The 20,484-nt window shown below is 44.3% G+C and overlaps 2 protein-coding genes across 3 annotated transcripts in view; one reads left to right on the top strand and one right to left on the bottom strand.

Annotated features, from left to right (window-relative positions):
• The first annotated feature begins 10,383 nt into the window (after positions 1-10,383).
• Positions 10,384-11,430, top strand: CCR4 (C-C motif chemokine receptor 4). Its single transcript, XM_066628574.1, has one exon. It carries the CDS (start codon positions 10,384-10,386, stop codon positions 11,428-11,430), a length of 1,047 nt encoding a protein of 348 aa, XP_066484671.1.
• Positions 11,431-18,632: 7,202 nt separating this feature from the next.
• GLB1 (galactosidase beta 1) overlaps positions 18,633-20,484 on the bottom strand; it is a 44,542-nt gene continuing 42,690 nt past the window's right edge. For both annotated transcript variants that reach the window (XM_066628453.1, XM_066628452.1), the window contains exon 16: positions 18,633-20,065. In XM_066628453.1, the coding sequence (XP_066484550.1) occupies positions 19,805-20,065 (261 nt within the window). In that variant the 3' untranslated portion in view covers positions 18,633-19,804. The remainder of the gene's footprint in view (positions 20,066-20,484) is intronic.

Below are 20,484 nucleotides of genomic sequence, written 5' to 3' on the forward strand. Positions count from 1 at the left end.
TCCCATCAAGGTCAAATGAAGCTCAGGTGTCCATCCAGGTCTCCATTGGCCTTGATTGATTACAGCTGTGGAGCCAGCCCTGCCCTTCCCAGAGCTGTCAAACAGCTGTCAAAACAGGGAATCACTGTCAACACCACATCATCCACCTGATGATCTTCTGATCTTCCATTACAATAAGACTCTGTGTTCATCAAATCAAGGCATTCCTATTCATGAGTTCTGGATTTGTTATTAGATATTCCGCATATATAAGTTGTTGTCTGTCTCTGACTCTTCCAGTTGGGGGAAAGACACTCACCTCTTGAAGCTGCAGGAACAGACAATTCCTCTTTCAACTTGCTTCAGTGTTTTGGAGTGAAAGTGAGGAAGGGAACCCAGCTCTGTTCAGACTTCAGGCATGATGCAAGCAAGCCACCTAGTGACTGTAGGACAAAGGCCATGCTTGAATGGGGTTTAATTAAACAATGATCAAGCAACAGTAATAGGAAGGATGTCTTCCTGCTCTCTCAGTTCCTTTACAATACCTTATGGTTCTGCAAACCTAAGGACTGTTGCTTGCTTTGCATAGCTTTGAGGCAGATTGCAGTCCTATACCCACTTACATCAGAGTAAGTCCCATTCAACTCAGTGGCACTTAACTGCTGAGTAGATGTGCACAGGATTGTGCTTTAAGTCTCATGCAAAGGTTTGCCAGTTGAAGGCACAGAAGATTTTCTGGAGTCTGGACACTCATATTCAAACCCAATGAAAGCCTGTGAAATTGTGTTCCTCAAATTCTCTTGAAGCCAATAGAATTAAAGGAGATTGTCTGCAAAATGGAAGCCCCCGACATGATAATTTGCATCTTATACTTCTTATAAGTATATATATATATAAGTATAAATATACTGCATTATTTAGTCAGGCTAAATCTGTCTCTCATTTGTCCACCACATTTCTCTAGCATGTCTTTGAAGAGCTGCAAACTGCTGCGGTTGTAATGATTGGCAGGGTTGGGAACTCGACTCGGATGACTTGAACTCGAGTCATGAAAATGCGTGTTTTTCGCTGATTTGTGAACTCGTGAGTCATGTGCGTGGAAGACTCAGAAAAACACTCAAGTCAGGGGCCCCCTGATTCAGCACTCATCCCCACGCATGCTGACTCAAGTTCGCTTGTGTCTGGGTGTGCTTGCTTACTGTTTTTGCGACGTGAAAAACCTCATGGGCTATCATTAAGACCAGGCAAGCTGCAGGGAGGTTCCATTTGGGAGGCAAGGAAGGGTTAATGTTTGCTTTTGCAGAGGGCTGGAGGGGGGAGTGGGTTCTCTTTTCTTTAGATCAGGGGTGTCCAAAGTTTTTGGCAGAAGGGCCACATCATCTCTCTGACACTGTGTTGGGGGCCGGGGGGGAAAAAGAATTAATTTACATTTCAAATTTGAATAAATTTACATAAATGAATATGTTAAAGATGAACTTATACGAATGAATGAAGGTCTTGCAATAGCTCAAGGCCTATAAAAGACCTTGTGCAAAGCAAGGCTGGCCTTTCCTTTGCTGCCTCTGCTGCATCACAGACGTGAAACAGCAAGCAGTGGAGGGAGCTCTCATCCCACAGCTCACGCAAGAGGTCAAACAGTTGCCTTCACACTGAGAGCAGTTGCGTTGGGCCAGTTTGAGCTCCAACAAATCTCTGGAGGGCCAGAGGCTCATTGGAGACTGGGGGCTTCCTGAGGGCTGCATTGAGAGGCCTCAAGGGCCGCATGTGGCCCCAGGGCCAGGGGTTGGGCACCCCTGCTTTAGATGATCATTAGAGGAAGGATGGGCAGCCTGGTATTTTCTTTGGCTGAGGAAGGGCAGAAGGAGGAGCCAAGGTGTTCTTGCCTTACAGTTGGCTGCAGAACCCCAGGGAGGGGGAAGAGGCAAGGAAGCAGGGGGAGAGGCAGTTCATAGCAATCATGCTTTTCACCGCATGGCTGCTGTGAGATGGTCCCTTGTTACTTGGGTGGAGGAAGCCTCATTGAATGAAGCTGCAGTGGGACTACTTCTGAGTAGAGCTGCCAAGGATCAGGTCATCCTGGTAAGCCTTGCAACTGCTGCTTGTGACCCTCCTCCCTCTTGCCACTTCTGTCCCCCCCTCCACCATCTCTCACAGTCCCTCCCACCCCTCCTGCCCTGTTTACAGAAGGGCGGGGACAGCTGGGACATGTTTAAAGTGAACTCCGACATACACACACCAGCAGCAGCCCTGTTTCCCTTCACAGAGCTGCGGCGGGCTTTTTAAAGGGGGGGGCAACTCAACTCAAGTCTTATCAAGTTGCAAAAGGGCAACTAGTGACTCGGAAACTGCCCCTATTATGGCTTGTTTTTTAGTTGAGTTGGGGGGGGGAGAGACTCTAGACTTCTAGAAAACCCACGCTGGGTTTTCCCATCACTGATGTTTGGGGAAGCCTGGTGACCTTCCTTGGATCTTTCCTCCTGTGAGGTAGGCCACTTTGGCCTGGGTCTACCTTTTTTATTTCTAACACAGAATAAGTTATGCCAGACTTCTAACTATGTGCATAGATTAAGCTGTTACACCAACATTTTCAAGCTAAATGACAGTGTATTTTCTAAAACCCAGCCTCTCGGATCCAGTTATCACGGTCTGTTTTCCTCAGGGAAATGAAACACTAAACTACTAATCTAATAGGCTGAATGAACATTAAAATTAATCAATTTATATATAAATTGAGAGCAAGAGAGAGAGAGGTCAGTATAAAATCATGCAATTGTGTGTGTGTGTGTGTGTGTGTGTGTTTAAACTCAAAACACAATCACATATTCCCACTGATAATTATTTTCACCCACTCCATTTAGGTGCATGACTAGTTATAGAAAAAATATCAGGAGCTGACATAATGTACACTGGAGTTTCAGAGGATTTTTAACTACTTCTCTGAAAATACAGTATTAGTGTTTACAAATGAAAGTGTTTACTGTAAAGGGCAAAGTAGGCCCTCTGGTGGTTGAAGCCCAGAACTTCTAGCTGAGAAGAAAAAAAAAATATTTTCCTTGCTTAAGCTAGAAGGGTTCCGAAAGGGTTTTCCAAATTACTACAGTTTCGCTAAGTGACAGTGACTCCTGTTGTTGGAAGAATTAAATAATTTAACTCACTTGTCAGAACTGGAGAGCCAGGAATGGAACATCCAGTGTGTCATCCCAAGTGGCTTGTCTAAAGTAGAAAACAGCTCATAAGAACATAAGAACATAAGAACAGCCCCACTGGATCAGGCCATAGGCCCATCTAGTCCAGCTTCCTGTATCTCACAGCGGCCCGCCAAATGCCCCAGGGAGCACACCAGATAACAAGAGACCTCATCCTCATCCTGGTGCCCTCCCCTGCATCTGGCATTCTGACATAACCCATTTCTAAAATCAGGAGGTTGCGCATACACATCATGGCTTGTACCCCATTTATTTATTTAAATGCTCAAATTTATTTCTTTGATTTCTTCTGCAAATTATATCTCACCCTTCAGTCAAAACATTTTCAGGGGAGTTTATAAGTCAACACAATAAAATATAGTACAAACAACAATAAAAGAAAGAACAGTGGATGAAAACAGCATTAAAACAATTTAGGAAAGTCTTAAAGCCCGGTCTTATCCTGGATCGGCTGCATCCTCTGCACTGATCAGGAACCAGGCTGGTTGGGGGAGGTAAGAAAAATTTTACTTACTTTCCTGGCCACCACCCCATGGTTCCATATGGGACTCCTGGAGAAAGTAACAGAAAGACAGGCTGGGGCTCCTCTGTTCTCCTCCACTCCAACCTTGCCACACCACATGACTATTTCAGATGGCTTCATGCAAACAGGTGAACAGAAAGTAGTAATCATGAAGCAGTTTGAAGTATAGGGCAAGGAACCAAGCAGTGGAAGGCAGGAGATGGAAGCAGGAGAAATGGGCAGGAAAGCATGTTCTAATTTCTACAAACCTCTTCTCTCAACATCAAGTGTAAAGAAATACTGTATCTGTTAAATAGTGGGTCCATGTGAATAAAGGAAGGCATGAGGAAAATAGCTCAATACATTTATTTCATCTCCAGAACAGAACTTGGCAATAAAAACACAAGGCAAACACCCCTGGCTTTATACCCGTTAGCTCTGCCCAGATTCCCCATGATTGATGCTGTTGAAACACTAAACTAGAGGGCCAATCGGACAGAAGGATTTCAATCCACCACCCTATTGGCCAGCTATAAGACTAGGCCAATTGGTTATGCAGGATTTTGATCCTGCATACATAACAGTCTCCCCTCGTGATACATTTCACAAAAGCTTTAAAGGAGTTCTTATATCACTGCCTTCATTTCATGTAAAGTTTCTAAAACTTGCCCCTCACTTCCAAAATGAGGGGAAATCTTGTTTTACGTAACTTCAAATGAAAGATTTTTCCCTTTGCAACCTGTTAGGGTTGCAGGAAAAAAAACAGATAATCCTATATTGAAAAGCCAGTTTCTAACTGTGTTGGTAGCCCAGTTGTTTGGTGGTTCTTGAGGAGGACGGGGATGAAAGTGGAGTACTGTTCTGGGGAAGGTATACACACCTTCTTCTAACACCAGTTCAGTTGGGCTTCAAGCTGAACATCTGATACCAGGGTGGGCAATGGAGAAAGGGACAGAACCTGAAAGAAGACTCAACTGAGTGCCAGTCCACAGAACTTCAGACCATTCCCTGAACTTCCCCACCCCTTCACCCCATCCCCTGATGCCCATTCAAACACAGTGGGTTGGATCCTAAGAAGCACAAGTGGAAGGAAACTCACACAAGCGAGATGAGGAAAGGCAGCGTCCATGAGAGGTAGATAAAGGGGCTAATTTGTACCCAGGCCGAGTATCAAAAGGGGACCCAAAGGAGGGGGCCCAGACATTTCCTGGGATCTTACATTTTCTTATCTCACTTGAACTTGCTGCCCACGTGGGATGCTGGGGGCACTACTGTGGGCATGGTTGTGGCTGCTGCCAGAAGCCGTATGCACCGTCAAGAAATGCATGCATGACACTCCTTAACACAGCGTCAAATCTGGGAGGAAACTGACCTGCTACAGTAGCTCTTTGGCTTGGGGATCTGCTTACCACGAAGAAGTGTATAGGAGCTTAGGGGCGCAGCTGCAGAAGTAAGTTGTGATACACAAAGGACACTTTCAATTCTAGTGTGCGCCTAAATATGATGATGCTAATTTTCTGCAGTGTTTTTCTATATTTAAAAGATTTAAGAGAGACAGGAGTGAGTGTGGTTTTCCGCTGACCGGGGATCCAAATTAGGAAGTCCAGCAGACCTGGACTCCAGACATGGACTCTGTTTCAGCTGTCACCACCCTCCCCCCACCCTGTTTGGCCCCCTTCCTTTGGGAAGGGGCACAAAATAAACTTTACACCCCCTGATAAAAGGCCCTGAGAAGAGGGGAGCAGGGAATAACTCCTTAGAAAAAGAAAGGACACAGCAAACACCGGGGGCACGAGGGGGAAAGGGAACATAGGGCATTAGATAGACTTCCCAGGAAATAGAGGTTTTTAGGGGTGTTGGGAAGGGCAGAAAATGGGGAGAATATGAGGAAAGAAGGTTTCTGGTGTTTCAGGCTGCACAAAAGGCTAAAGTTAGAAGCAGTTCTCTGTAGAGGATCACTGACCTACAGGCAAGGGGTGAGCCCAGAATCAGGCTGTGATGCACTTCACCCACGTGTAGTGGGGAAGTTAGTCTCTCAGAACAAAACAGAACACCCAAGCTCCCATTTATTTTTAACAAAATATTTTAAATATCCTGACATATCTGACTTTCCCTATGTCCCCTCTCTCCTGAAGTCACTGTTACCTATGTCTACCTTGTATTGTTTTCATACTGTAACCCCTTTGAGACAAAGCAATGCTTCAGCAGCATAACGGTGCTAGAGTGAAAACAACCTTGCAGCTCAGGGGCTGGTGACATTTATAACTGTAACTCATTTCAGAACGTGCTATCATCTGGCATTCATAAAAGGAAGTAATTACTCATGGCATGTAACATCAAAGGAGTAACATATATCCTCAGTACCTCTATGCAGTCTGTCTCACACATGCCACCACTTTCTTAGAAGCAAAAGACCTGGCGCCTTTCGGCAAGGCACTTCTCCACATCGCTTTGAAGAGGTAAAAAGGTATATTTGAAGGAAACCTAATGAGTTGTATCCAAAGAAAGTTCTGTCAAAGCACCATTTAACCAATGAGAGTTGGGACTCATTAAATCCCATTCATTTCAATGGAAGGTTGTCATGACTGATTTTCTTCAGATACAATTAAACAAGCTCTATGTAAGTTGTGGGCCTCGGAGTGCCTGTGTGTAGATTGTGTGCCTGTGTGTACTGAAATGCATAATTTAATGAATGAATGACATTTGTGCTATTTTACTATTGTTTTTAACTGGAAAATTATGGATGTTACTGGACCTAAGCAGAGCTGGTGTTAGTTGTTTTTCAGAGCAAAGCAGCATCCTCACATACCTTTGCAATAATAAAGATGCTTAAGGGATTTCTACATTTGAGGAGTAATTCTATTGAATTCTACGACACTATGATATTTTTTTTCTGCCACTTCACCATGTGCAACCCAGTCTTATTCATGTTTAACTGAAAATGTTCTTCAAAATTTAATGGGACTCCTTTCCCATAAAGTTTGCCTCGGGTTTCTTTTTCATAAAAGGACAAAAGGTGAAAACAACTTACGTTGTAGGTATGCTGATCAGCGTGTATTTCTTTTTTGTGTATTTTATAACAAGTTTGTTATATGTATTCTAATGTTTTTGTAAGCCACATTGGGTGTCCTTCGGAGAGAAAGGCAGGATAGAAATAGAATGAATGAATGAATGAATGAACGAATGAATACAACTATAATTTCTTCCTAGATAAGCAGCTGGTGGTACCTTTTGTTGAACTAGAGACTAACATCTTTAAGGACCAAGCTAGACTGAGGACACAATCCTAACCAGGTCTATTCAGAAGTAAATCCTATTTTGTTCAGTGGGGCTTACTCTTTCCTAACCACACTTTCCTGAGAGTAAGCCCCATTGAACAAAATAGGACTTACTTCTGAGTAGACCTAGTTAGGATTGTGCCCTTAGACTATCTTTAATTTTCTTTGCATAAACACTTGTGCATTTTCCTGAATTGCACATAGGAATTTCAGGGAGAGGGTTATTTCACTGAGAAAATGGTGCGGGGGGGGGCACTTAATCCCCCTCCCTCAGTGCAGCAATCGTGACGCAAATCTTCCCATACCATCCTTTCCATGGCTGCTTTTTGAAGTTTAAGAGATGGGATATCAAGTCACAGATTTTGGTCATCTAGACACATTGGCCCTTAGTAAAAGGGAACGAACTCGTTTTCATGGCAAAGGCATTGGCTTCTGGCAGAGTTCCTGTGGTTTTGCCATTTGCTGCTTGTATGACAAAAAATTCAACAGGTAAAGCTAGATGTGGTGATGGAAAGCAACCATGGTCATCAGAGGCCTGCTGGCCAAGCAGTCCCAGATTCTACTGCTACCCATAGTAGCAGTAGCACCCAGTGCCCCATCACAGTGAAAGGGTATTGTGCAAGGCCCAGTGAAGAGCTTTGCTCCAAGGCCCCTGCAACCTGGTGCTAGCAGAGGTGAAGCTTTCCCTGTGACACATCTGCATGCTGCTGCCACAATTGAATTTTTGCCTGTCCTTTATCTTTTAAAGGCACAGTATCCTTCTGCAATTATGGAAGAGTGTTCCCATGAATAGCATTGCCTCCTTCCCCTTGACCTCCCTCACAGGGCTTCTGGGCTGTTAGCAGGATGGAATTTAACTTGGACAGCATGGAGATGCACTGATGATGGGAAAAGCTCTATCTGTTGGACATTGTTGCAGACTGTACTATTTGAAAACTACAAGGCTCTGCAAGAGGGTGACTCTATCCATGGGAATATTCTTTGATATTTATGGGACCACGTAACATTGGCTGAAGTAGCATCTGTATCACTGTTGTCAAATATGCCTGCAATACTGCGGAATGGCAAGAGGCAAAAGGAAAGTAGAAGGGAAAGTTTTAGGGTTTGGGGAAGGAGCAAAAGGAGGGAAGGAAGTGCTTAATCCACCAGGCAAAACACTGGAAACAACTCTGAGGGAGACAAGGAAGGAATCCAACATGAGTTATGCGAGAGCAAGGCTCCAAGGGTCAGGGATCACAAGGGATCACAAGGCTCCAAGGATCAGGGTTCACATGGAGGAGAACTAGAGATCCCACAGGGTTCTCTAGTGCCAACCTTTGGACTGGTCCGACTAGCTCTATTTATAGTTCATTGGCAGAAAATAATTGGTTATACGTTTTTCTCCCTGCTTCTGTGCCTTGCAGATTGATAATGCTACTACTGGCACAAAAGCATGGAAGGAAGGTTTTTGTCCTAGTCATTTGGCAACCCAAACATGAGACTGGGATGGTTAAGAAAATTGGGCATTTGAAGGAGGTACCTGAGTGCAGGAGAGAGATATAGGGGAGGATTTAAATATTTTAGGCCCAAATCCTAACCAACTTTCCAGCACCGGCATAGCGGTGCCAATGGGACATGTGCTGCATCCTGCAGTTGGGTGTCACTCATGGAGGCCTCCTCAAAGTAAGGGAATGTTTGTTCCCTTACCTCAGAGCTGCATTGCCCTTACTTCAGTACTGGGTAACACTGGGTTGCCCTAAGTGGGTTAGGATTGCGCCCTTAGTCTATGGTGTGAGCACCTATTTCGTTTTTAAAACATATTTTCTATATCATCTTTCCATCTGCAAAATGTCAAACATGGCTCACAATTTTTTTTTTAATCTGTTGGTGTGTAAGTATGGAAGCTATTAAGCTACACAGAACTCTTCATTAAGAAGGCTGAAAAGTTTACCAGTCTGTTGATTATATATATATACACACACACATACATACAGCAAGGTGAAGAAGAACAATGGAAATTTTTATTTAGTTAATGAAGCGATAAGTGGTTAAAGCTAATAGTGGCTGTTTCTATTTACTCACCATTAAAATGTGGTGTGGGTTGTCATGGGGAAGAGTTTCACTCCCCAGTCAAAACCTCAAAATCAATATCTTATGGTGGTTTCCTGAGACGCATGGCAAGCTATCAGTTTTGGGGATTATTTTGCAGCAATCTGCATAGATTGGCCACTTCCTAGGCTCTGGCTCTCTGAAAAGCTCAGTACTAGAATTATTTTCTCAGGGACCACCAAGAAAAGAAATCAGATCATGTATTGAACACCATCTTCAGACCTATAAAACAGTGCTTTTCTCCTTCACATTAAGGCAAGTAGTATTTGGTCTTGTAGATCCTTCTGCAGTATGTGGGGTGCCATCATTTCCACTGAGATTGTGGCGCACTGCCCTGCATGGCTTGACCCCCACTGGAAGTGGAGATAGCTGGGGTAGCAGTGCACTGGCTGTAGATGTGGTTCTGTGGTAGCCCAGACACTGTCCTTTGAAAAAGGTAGGTTGGCCAAGGAGGACATGGGGTAGAGGAGGCAGCAGCAACTGGAGAAGCGTCTCCTACACTGCAGAAATTATTGTGTGGTGAGCCTGTCCACTCCTGCACATACCAGGTGTCTCTAGAGGAAGTGGAACTTGCCAAAGCAACTTGGAAGGGGGTTGCAAAGCTCTGAAGAACTAAAAATAAAATACTGATACTCCTCTGCCATGTGGACCGTTCCAAGAACAGCGGCATGTGGTAATGACATTTAAAATGTAAAAAAATATTTTGTGACATATATTGTATTTAAATAGCAATACCGAAACAGCTTTCAATTTGATAAATGTTATAATAGGGATATTTCTGACAAATATGCAGTTAATTTGTTTTAATATGCAAAGGTTCACAGTTGTGCAGTGGCATTTCTGAAGGGGGGCACAGCACTGAGTTTTGCAGGGCGCCTCAACGCGCTGTGTAAGTTGTCCCTCCTCTCCCCTTTGGAGCCACTACTGGCGCCACTACTGGCAGACGCCTTGCCTTTGCTCTTGCCGCCTGGAGAGGCTCTGACAACAAGGGGGAGGGGCAACTTACACGGCATGTTGAGGTGCAAAACATAGCGCTGGGCCCACCCTGAATTGCCATTGCTGCTATGCAACACCAGCTCTCTACAAGCTGTCCATTTCTCAACTCTGAGGTCTCATTTTCTTGTGCTTTCTAAAAACTTTAAAAAAAAGATATTCTTGATTAGCAGTGCTGTCCTATGCATGTCACCTCAGAAGTAAGTTCCACTGTGAGAAATGGGGCTTACTGCCATGAACATGTGTAGAGAATGCAGGCCTAAGTTACCTTGGGTAGAGAAAGATTGACTTCCTGTTTTGACACACTTTATCCTTATGTTTAGGTTTCAAAAAGAATATGAGCCCTACAGCTGAAGTCTACACCACCGAGGAATACCCTCTATATTCCTCCTATGGCACTCTATATGATGATGACCCAGAACCATGCAACAAAGAAGAAGTGGTGAAGTTTGGGTCATGGTATATTCCCACATTTTACTCCCTGGTGTTCTTGCTTGGCTTGGCAGGAAACACCCTCGTTGTCCTCGTCCTGTTCAAATACAAAAGACTGAAGAGCATGACTGACATCTATCTGCTCAACCTTGCCTTCTCTGACTTGCTTTTCGTATTTGCTCTTCCTTTCTGGTCTTATTATGCGGCTAATGAGTGGGTCTTTGGCAATGGCCTTTGTAAGTTCATCTCTTGGGCCTATGAAGTTGGATTTTACAGTGGGATAAATTTTATCATGCTTATGAGCATTGATAGATATCTTGCAGTTGTTCATGTTGTCTTTGCTTTAAAAGCCAGAACTGTCAATTATGGCACTCTTGCTAGTCTTGTTGTATGGCTGGTGGCTATCTTGGCATCTGTCCCACGGCTGATATTTAGTACTGCTTTGGATGAGTATAATCATACCACATGCAAATCGGATTACCCTAAGAATGGCATGAGATGGAACCTGTTCACTGCTCTGGAAATCAACATTTTTGGCCTTTTGATTCCATTTCTGGTCATGCTTTTTTGCTACACAAGGATAGTTATGACCTTGCTGCACTGCAGAAATGAAAAGAAGAAAAAGGCCGTGAAGATGATATTTGCTGTTATGGTTATATTTGTCCTGTTTTGGACACCGTATAACATTGTACTTTTCCTAGAATGCTTGGTTGATGAAGGTATTATTACAGGATGTCTCACCAGCAAATTCCTAGACTATGCATCTCAAGTGACTCAAACCCTGGCCTTATTTCACTGCTGCCTCAACCCAATTATCTACTTCTTTATGGGACAAAAGTTCAAGAAATACATTAAGTTGCTCCTTAAAAACTGTGGTCTTCCTGACACGTTCCATGCCGAGTCTTCTAGCTCATTCTATACTCAATCTACAAGTGATGAAAAGCCTCTCTGAAGATCCCAAAATGGTCTCCCGGGGAATCAGGACAAAACACAGCATTGTCTCACACATCAGAACAAGGATCCATTTGCTTTGCTGAACCCAGCAGATGTATGTTGACAAATAAGCACTGCCTTCATGTGAAAACTTTGAAGGGAAAAGGAGAAAGGGAAAGTAAGAACCAACTTGGAAATGACATGAAAGGATATTTTACATTGTGTCCCATCCACGATTGCAACCATGCCAAGTTCTAAGCATATGAATTTACTCCCCAAATAATCTTCTATGGTTATCTTAAGTATCAGATAAGAGAAGAGAAACCCAGTCACTGTCTCTCAAGTTTCCTTCCAAGTCATAAGCAAGTTTTCTTGTGAAGTCTTTTCTTATCTTGGGATTTTTCTTCTCCTGTCAGAGACCAGAGTTTTTCATCAGTTCAGTAAAACCACAGTCCCACCCATTCTTATCCTGTGGCCTAGGACAATCTTGATAGTTACAAAGAAAGTGTTCATTTGTTGTTGTTGCATTGCCTCACTTTGTGTCCTGAACAGTTCCGCGTCTTTAGTTTTTTCAGCTTCCCTGTCAGCCTCTGTAAATTATCAGCTTCATTTATATCTCTCAGCTTCACAGAATGTGGGCTGGTAAGATAATTTATGCATGCAAATCCCATGAAATGAAAATATCAATGTGAGTGTAACTGCATGCAGGAATCCAAACCTGGATTTTATATACTGTATACAGGGGCTGTGACTTTTCCACACAAGACAGGACTACCACATTTCCAAGTGGGACTTCAACAAGGGCAAGTGATTTCCTCATAGCCAACAGACGAGTCTGTATCCCTCTCACCAAACCTGCTATGTGTACTGTCTTTGTGTCAGTGATGATGAATTGCTCGCCTCAGAAATGTACATTTTTTTCAGAGTGCCTTCTTAATAAGGAACATTGTTAAATAAACACAAATTTACTGCAAAAAAGGAGAGATTTATGGATGTTTATCCAAGCTATGTGAAAGTCAAGTGCAGTCTTTCGCAAGGGCTACGTTCTGAGGTTGGCATGTAAAGCCAAAATAGCATATAGTAGAAACTTCCTTACATCCCACAAATACATACTGCATAAAATCATAAGATAAGCCCAGCTGGATCATGCCTAAAACCCAGCCAGTCCAGATCATGCCACTAGTCCAGCCTCCTGTATCTCAGTGGCCCACCAGATGCCTCAAGGAGCACATGGCAGGAGTCCTGCATCCTGGTCCCCCCCCCCAGCATCTGGCATTCTGAGGTAGCCTAAAATCAGGAGCTTGCACATACCCATCACAGCTTGTAACTTGTGATGGACGTTTCCTGCAGAAATCCAGGCCAGATGCCAACACCACACCCTGTGGCAAGGAGTTCTACACACTAATTATACACTGGGTAAAGAAATGTTTTATTTTGTCCTAACTCTCCCAACACTCAATTTTAGTGGATGTCCCCTGGTTCTGGTGTTGTGTGAGAGAGAAAAGAACACTCCCCTACCCACTTTATCCATCCCTTGCATAATTTTGTATTTCTAAATCATGTCGCCCCCCTCAGGCACCTTTTTCTAGACCAGTGGTTCCCAACCTCTAGGACAGGGGTGTCCAAAGTTTTTGGCAGGAGGGCCACATCATATCTCTGACACCGTGTTGGGGGCCGAATTAATTTACATTTCAAATTTGAATAAATTTACATAAATGAATATATTAAAGATGAACTTTATAGGAATGAATGAAGGTCTTGCAGTAGATCAAGGCCTATAAAAGGCCTTGCACAAAGCAAGGCTGGCCTTTCCTTTCCTGCTGCTACTGCATCACAGATGTGAAACAACAAGCAGTGGAGGAAGCCCTCATCCCACAGCTCACTCGAGAGGTCAGTTGCCCTCACGCTGAGAGCAGTTGCATCGGACCAGTGTGGGCTTCAACAAATCTCTGGAGGGCCAGAGGCTCATTGGAGGCTAGAGGCTCCCTGAGGGCCACACAGAGAGGCCTTGAGGGCCACAAGTGGCCCCCGGGCCGGGGTTTGGGCACCCCGCTCTAGGAGACTGAAGACCACTGAGGCAAAAGTTGGAATTGTCGGGGACCACATGCAACTCTAAAAATACATTCAAATTTGTAAAACAGGTGGTCCTCATTATCCACAGGGGGTTCTGTTCTCGGAACTCTTCAGATAATGAAAACTGCGGGTATTCCAAACCCGCGGTTTTTGGTTCCCCCTCCCCTGAACCCAACCAGAGTTGAGCTCTGTTTGGTCCCAAGGCTCTTCTGAAGCCTTCAGAAGCCATGTGCATCTGCCCATGGGCTCTGTGGGCTTCAGAATGAAGCCCAAATTCATTTAAAGGTGATTTCCGGTTTTCACCAAAAACCAGAAGTCACCTTTAACCGATTCTGGGCTTCATTCTGAAGCCTGCAGAGGCCATGGGCAGATGCATATGGCCCCTGTGCACTTCAGAAGAGCCTCCAGAGGCAAGAGGAGCACAGCTCCCTTCACCTCCTGGGTTTCCAGGTTCACCCACGCCAGATTCACCCACATGGGTTTGGGGATTAGAAAAGATTTGCAATTAGAAAAGATTTATTATTTATAGAGAAGATTTGTGGTTTGCTGCTTTTGCTGCCAGCTGCAGATGGTCTAATCTCCACCCTCTCTGGTGGTCCATGGGGAACTGCTCACTCAGCGAGACACCGAAACTGATGAAAAGCAATTCTTTTTTCCTGAGACCTCGTGGACACTTTTGAGGGCCTCCTGGACCACCTGCGGTCTCTAGACCACTGGTTGGGAACCAGTGTTCTCAACTGAAGAGCCCATACTGTCTGTTTAAGAACTAAAAGCACTATACAAGGGACAGTAGCTTCATTCTCCTGTTTCAGGCTTGCTCCAGGGCATAAACAGAGTAAGTGGAATGGTGGATGGAGTTGCCTGCACTGAACATGTTTTTCTGTCTTTTTTTTTGGAGGGGGGGCATATACTTGAATTCATGCATGTCTATCTTGCACAACATGCAGAGAAACTGAATAACCAAAACTTAATTCCTGATGCCTTGAATGAAATGACTGGTGTAGATTTTGTTTTATAATGAAGGGTATTAGGTATAGTATAGACTGGGACCATCTGATACTGAAGTTAAGTACCCTGGAACCAGGCTGGGAGTCCCATGTAGGGGCAAGATATAAGTTTCACAAAGAAAAATGAAGAATGTTAATTGCACAAAATAAACAAAGGGCACCAAATGGTGTAAAACAAAGCTTATGCCAGATTTTGGTGTTGAAAAAAATAGCAGCAACTTTTTTTTTTCAGCCGTTTGCTTTTAATCTAATGTCACTCACCAATATAAAAAGAAACAAAGCACAATCCAGCCAGTTATGTATTTTCAGGTCTCGTTATTCTCAATGGAAGAATGGGAGAGTGATGCTGAACACATCACAGTTAAGTGATGCTTAACTCCCCATTGAACTCAATGTGCACTTTTTTAAAAAAATTGATCACTAGACAGATTTTGTTGTCCGACTAGCAACCTGGAAAAGTATTCATGCAGGTACACACATATGGGAGAGAATCAATAAGGTCAGAAGGGTGTACATCCAGGGCCCATGGAGGCAGAGGCTGCTGAGCCAGGGAACAACAACTTGATTTGCCTGCAATCTCCCTGTTTGGAGGTTCTTTCTTCTCTTCTCTTTTCTTAGGGCAGGGGTGCCCAAACCCCAGCTCAGGAGCCATTTGCAGCCCTCGGAAACTCCCGATCCAGCTCTCAGGAAGCCTCCAATCTCCAATGAGCCTCTGAACCTTCAGAAACTTGCTGAAGCCTGTGCTAGCCCAATGCAACTGCTCTCAGTGTGAGGGCGACTGTTTGACCTCTTGCATGAGCTGCGGGCCAAGGCTCCATCCACTGCTTGCTATTTCACATCTGTGAAGCAGCAGTGCTAGCGAAGGAAAGGTTGACCTTGCTTTGTGCAAGGCCTTTTATAGGTCTTGAACTATTGCAAGACCTTCATTCATTCATATAAGTTCTGTCTCTAATATATTCATCTATGTAAATTTATTCAAATTTGAAATGCAAATTAGTTCTTTTTTTTCCCCTGGCCCCCTGACACAGTGTCAGAGAGACGATGTCAAAAAGTTTGGACACCCCTGTCTTGGGGGATGGAAAGGGAGGGCACACAATTTTCTAGCCTTGGAAAGGGAGGTGCTTTTTCTGCCTGCTCTCTCTGACTCAGTGGGAATGCTCCATTCTGAGGACCACTTTCACCTCCAACCCAATCCTGCCTGTTCATCAAAGGCTGAGGTGCATGCCCATGCACATAGAATAAAAAACTCTGCTGCTGACACTGCTCTGAAAGGGCATCCATGACTAATGATGAAACACACGTCTCGTACCAGTCTTACTATTAGCATCAGTTCTTTGGATTCTTAGAGATCATGCACATATTTGGTGTTGGTAGAAGTTCGGTTTTGACTCAAAAGGAGAAGAAACAAGTCAGGCACTCAGTGTAGAAGCTGATGGACAGCTTGGGGGGGGGGAAGAGTACTACTATTCTTCCTACCAAAGGCATCAGCATGCAGGAAGTCACTGTTGGTGGTGGATCTGTTTTGACTCAAGGAGAAGCAGTCCTTATTAATATCCATTCTCATTATTAGAAAATAAGAGCTACTGCTAACTGGGCAAAATTTGATGGCTTTTCTCTTACATTAGCAGTGGGAGAGCAATCCCAGGCACCCCAGTGTAGTGTCTTTTTCCAGTGACTGTTGCTAGGGTCTTCCTTCTGTGTTAAGATTGTGAGACACTTTAGGATAGGTTAATTGCTATATAACTGCTTTGTGATTTTTTTTTTTTAAAGCAGTACACTTTTATTAACTGAAGTATTTGTAATGTTATTTGATAAGACCAACTGAAGCAGTCACCTCAGATAGCATATGCAGTGGTACCCTCACCAGTGGTGTAGCTAGGTCATTTGATTCCCCGGGGCCCATAAATTTTTGTCACCCTCTCATATGACAAAATTAGTCAGTGGGTAAGGGTACCTGCCAGGATGGGAGTGAACTCTGGTGCCAGTTGGAAGCCCAGGTCTACCCACCTAGCAAACCTTGGACACAGAGGCCAAAGATCAACCAGGAGCCCAGGTGTACCCACCTGCTCATGCCCAGCCAAACACAAACACTGGATCCAACCCTGGTGACACCCTGGGAGGGTGACACCTTGCTAAAACCTTAATAGGTTACAGCATGGAACCAATAACACCTCATTGGCTCTTTGAACGATCAGTTTCATTGATCTGTTTTGAGTTAAGAAAATTGAACTTTTTGTTATATAAGAGTTGCATTTTGTTTTCTGGCCATAACATCTGATAGAATGGAGATACTTCACTCTGGTTTGTTTCACTGCATTCTGCTGTAAATTACGCATCAAATGGTATATAACATGATGGTATTAGTCCTCACAACCACAACTTTGGTCACTTGTGGTGTTACCCCCCAAGGGTGGCACCTGAAGTGGACTGTTGCCCGCCAGCTATGCCACTGCTACCCACTTCCATTCACACACTTGCCTCCGCTGCTGCTGCTGCTGCTCCTCCCAGTCCCTGGATTGGATAACAGGGGGTGAATAGATCTACAAGTTTGCATATGAATAATACAATGACCATCTTCCTAAAGGTATTGATCTGCCTACAGCAAAGCGATTTATATTTATGGAGTTTCATAGAACAGGTAGATGATGCAACAGTGCGACTCTACAAGATATCTTTTTGCTGATCAGGTGGGTGCCTCTGAATGGCATACAGAATTTGTACTCTTGAAGTGTATGTAATACTAAACAAGGAAACAATTGAAAGTAAAGACAGAGGTTCATCATGACCTAACCATCTGCTTTGCAAGATCACATGAAGTCAAAGAAGCTTTCTGGGTATTCATATATGAGGGTGGGGATGCATGCCTGAGTTGGCAACAGTAGTTCACAGCTACAAAAATCAGCAGGTGCTACAATGTTCCTGTGATTAAAGTTATAGTAAAAAAGCCATGGGAGTAGGATCTTGTGGAGCTCACAGGGGCTCAAGGATGTTCCCAGCCCTTTCTCTGAATGTTCAGCTTTTGCACTGTCACCAGGGCCGGGCCCAGGAGATACAGGTCTACTTGAGATCAAGGGGCTCCTCAAGGGTAAAGGGCTCCTTGGGAGTAAGGGACTCCTCAGGCGGAGGGAGTACTCCTTGAGGGGACTCCTCAAGCTGTGGGAGTACTACCAGGATACAGCCTCCAGGCAGGGGACCTCCTCTGGAGTAGGCACCAACATCACATGGCTGGAAGGGGTGGACCCAGACAGGCAGGCTGCCGGGTTCATAAGGAGCCCAGCAGCTAGAGGGAGAGGTTCTTCGTGGGGCTTAGGCTCCACCGGGGTGGCCTAGGAATGCACAGGTGAACCCATTGCCTTACCAGTACTGGACCCTAGTCTTGGAAGGGCAGGAATCGCCCCTCTGTTTAGAAGGTCGACCCAGACCCTCACTAACAATCAGAGGAGGATCCCCAAGGAAGGAGCTGCTTGGAGGGCTTAAGCTGTGTGGAACCACCTGGGAGCTCGGGGAGGCCTCACTACGCCTATGCAGTGGGAACAGCCAGAGGAACCAGAGTAGCAGACAGGAAAGCCGGGCTGGGACACCATTGCTACTGTTCAGCAGCCAGCTGAGGGGCTGAACGCCATGCAGCCTCAGGGTCTCCCTGTAGGCTTACTTACGGTCTTACTAAAGCCCCTACATCTTACCTGGCCCTGCTTATGCCGGAGGTAAGGCCTCTGGGGCTAGCCTTAATTCTGTGGACTTACCTATAGTTAATTGACTTTTGTATTCCCTGCCTGTGGGGTTTGTACCTTGCCTGTGAGCAAGACACAGGTCTCTGTGAGGGAACAGAGACCTAATGAATGTGAAGCTCCTGACCCTAATAAACAGGCTTGATCAAGATGGACATTGGTCTCTGTGGTTACTTCCGAAGTGGGGTAAGTGGAAAGTGTCACGAGTTGACCCTGGACCACCTGTAGACCCCCTGGGGGGGGAGATGGGATCCCGCAATGGCGCAACATGTATGTTTGTAATTTTGAAAGTGGAGGCCAAACTTGACACTGCCATTGGGGTGATAATAAATTCTGGACAACTGCTCAAGTATCACCCAGCACACATACAAAATATGATGGAATGCCAACTTTTTGATTTTTATATGAGAAATTTTTATTTCAAATGTTGAAAAACAGGTTAAGCTTACAAGAAAATTCTGGAAAGATGGCTGGTTTAAGAGTCTTTAAAACATTTATTTCACATTTGTGTAGTAAAGGTTACCAATACTCAAACATCTTCCACGAAGTCTTGAATCTGGACTTTCTAGGCTAGACTGCAAAGGCCACAGCAAGAAGGCAACACTTCAACATCAACAAGGTGAAAGAAGCCCTGATGATGATACACATTCAATCATTTAATAAAACAAGTGCTATCTTATTGATATGTTTCCAGCAATTCTCAAGGAGCATATGGTTCCCTGGGGAGGCCTGGCACATTTGAAGGGTGCCACCAACTTGGTATTCAATAATAAATGATTTTGTTTATCTGTTTGTAATGTATCCTTGTTTGATGGGGGGCCCTGCAACCTGAGAAGAGTTCCTAGGGGGCTAGAGCCAAAAAAAGGTTGAGAAAGGCTGGAGACATCTGGACAGATTTTTTCCCTGCAGTTCTTCAGGAAACTTTCACTGGGAGAAAAAAAAAGAATGAATACAGGTATAATTAATTATCCATGGATTTTTTTACCTGCGGGTTTTATCTCAACACAATGAGAAGGGCCCTTTAAATTAAAGGAAAAAAGTAGTTTAACAATAGCCTTGTTAATGCAAGAGAGGGCAGCTGGCTAACAATCCATTAATCATTCTCTCTCCAGGCACTTAGTACACTTTCACTCCAAGGCAAGCAACCCCTCTCTTCCCCCTGAGCACATGAAAAAATGTTAATCATTTTGCATTCCTTCCCAGTGCTGAGCTCTGGGTGAAGGGAGGGATCACTGGCTTAGAGTGAAGCCTTTCTAAGTGCCTGGAGAGAGACTGTCTGCCTAATGATTCTGGCTTACATCACAAAGGTCAGCAAGGCTGTTTTTAAATCACTGAGCAAAAATACATTGTTTTTAAAATGGATTTGCTTTAATGTGACTTTTGCCATCTGTGAGTTCTGGGAACAGAACCTTTGTGAATAATGAGACTCAACCTGTACTATTTAATACTTTCTGCCAGCCTGCCACATAGTTTAATCATTCTTCTGGATTTTGTAAACACTGATTTTATTCCCACAGTTGAGTGTGTAGAATATGGAGGATCTGTTGAACAAGAGAAGGCAATGTATAGATACACTTTGGAAGATTCATATGTGATCCAGAAATACATCTCGAGTGAACAGCTTCTCAGAAGTGCTTTCACGGTGAACAGTTGCATTAATATTGGGTCTGTCTACAAACTCTATCAAACATTTTCCAGAGCTGCAAGGAGCCTTTTCAAACTCTAGTACAGTTATATTGTTTGGAGAAGATGAAACAAGAATGTTGCTGGGAACAAAGAGCGTTATTTGAGGGCCAAGGGCTGGCCAGTAGCGTCCTAGATTGAAGCCATTGATCCAGACTTGTCCCTGCAAAGAAACAGAGAATTAGAAATACAGTATCCTTTTGGCCAACCAGACTTAGAACGTCACTTGAAATCAAACCTGACAAATATTAATTTCTTAACTGCAAGCGCCGAGCAGTAGAACAGTAGGTTGGACCAGGGTGGGAGCGAGGCGTTCTGTGTGGGACCATATCCAAAGCCCCAGATCCAAAAAGTGAAGACCAGATCCAAAAAGTGAAGCCAAAAAGTGTTGAGCCTCCCAGCCCAATGCAGGCTACTTTACTCTGCGCCAGCTAAATAGCCAGCACGAAGTCAAGTAGCCTCATGGCGAGAAGCCTCTTCTCTTACCCAGGGTAAGGGAACAAATGTTCCCTTCCCCTGAGGAGACGTCAAGAGCCGCTGACAACTGCCCAGCATCCACTGGATGCAGGTGAAGCCATTTCA

Source organism: Tiliqua scincoides, chromosome 5 (assembly GCF_035046505.1).
Source record: "Tiliqua scincoides isolate rTilSci1 chromosome 5, rTilSci1.hap2, whole genome shotgun sequence".
Lineage (NCBI taxonomy): Eukaryota > Metazoa > Chordata > Lepidosauria > Squamata > Scincidae > Tiliqua > Tiliqua scincoides.

Coding starts and splice junctions, on each gene's coding strand:
- CCR4 (XM_066628574.1), top strand. CDS start 10,384: ATGAGCCCTACAGCTGAAGTCTACACCACCGAGGAATACCCTCTATAT.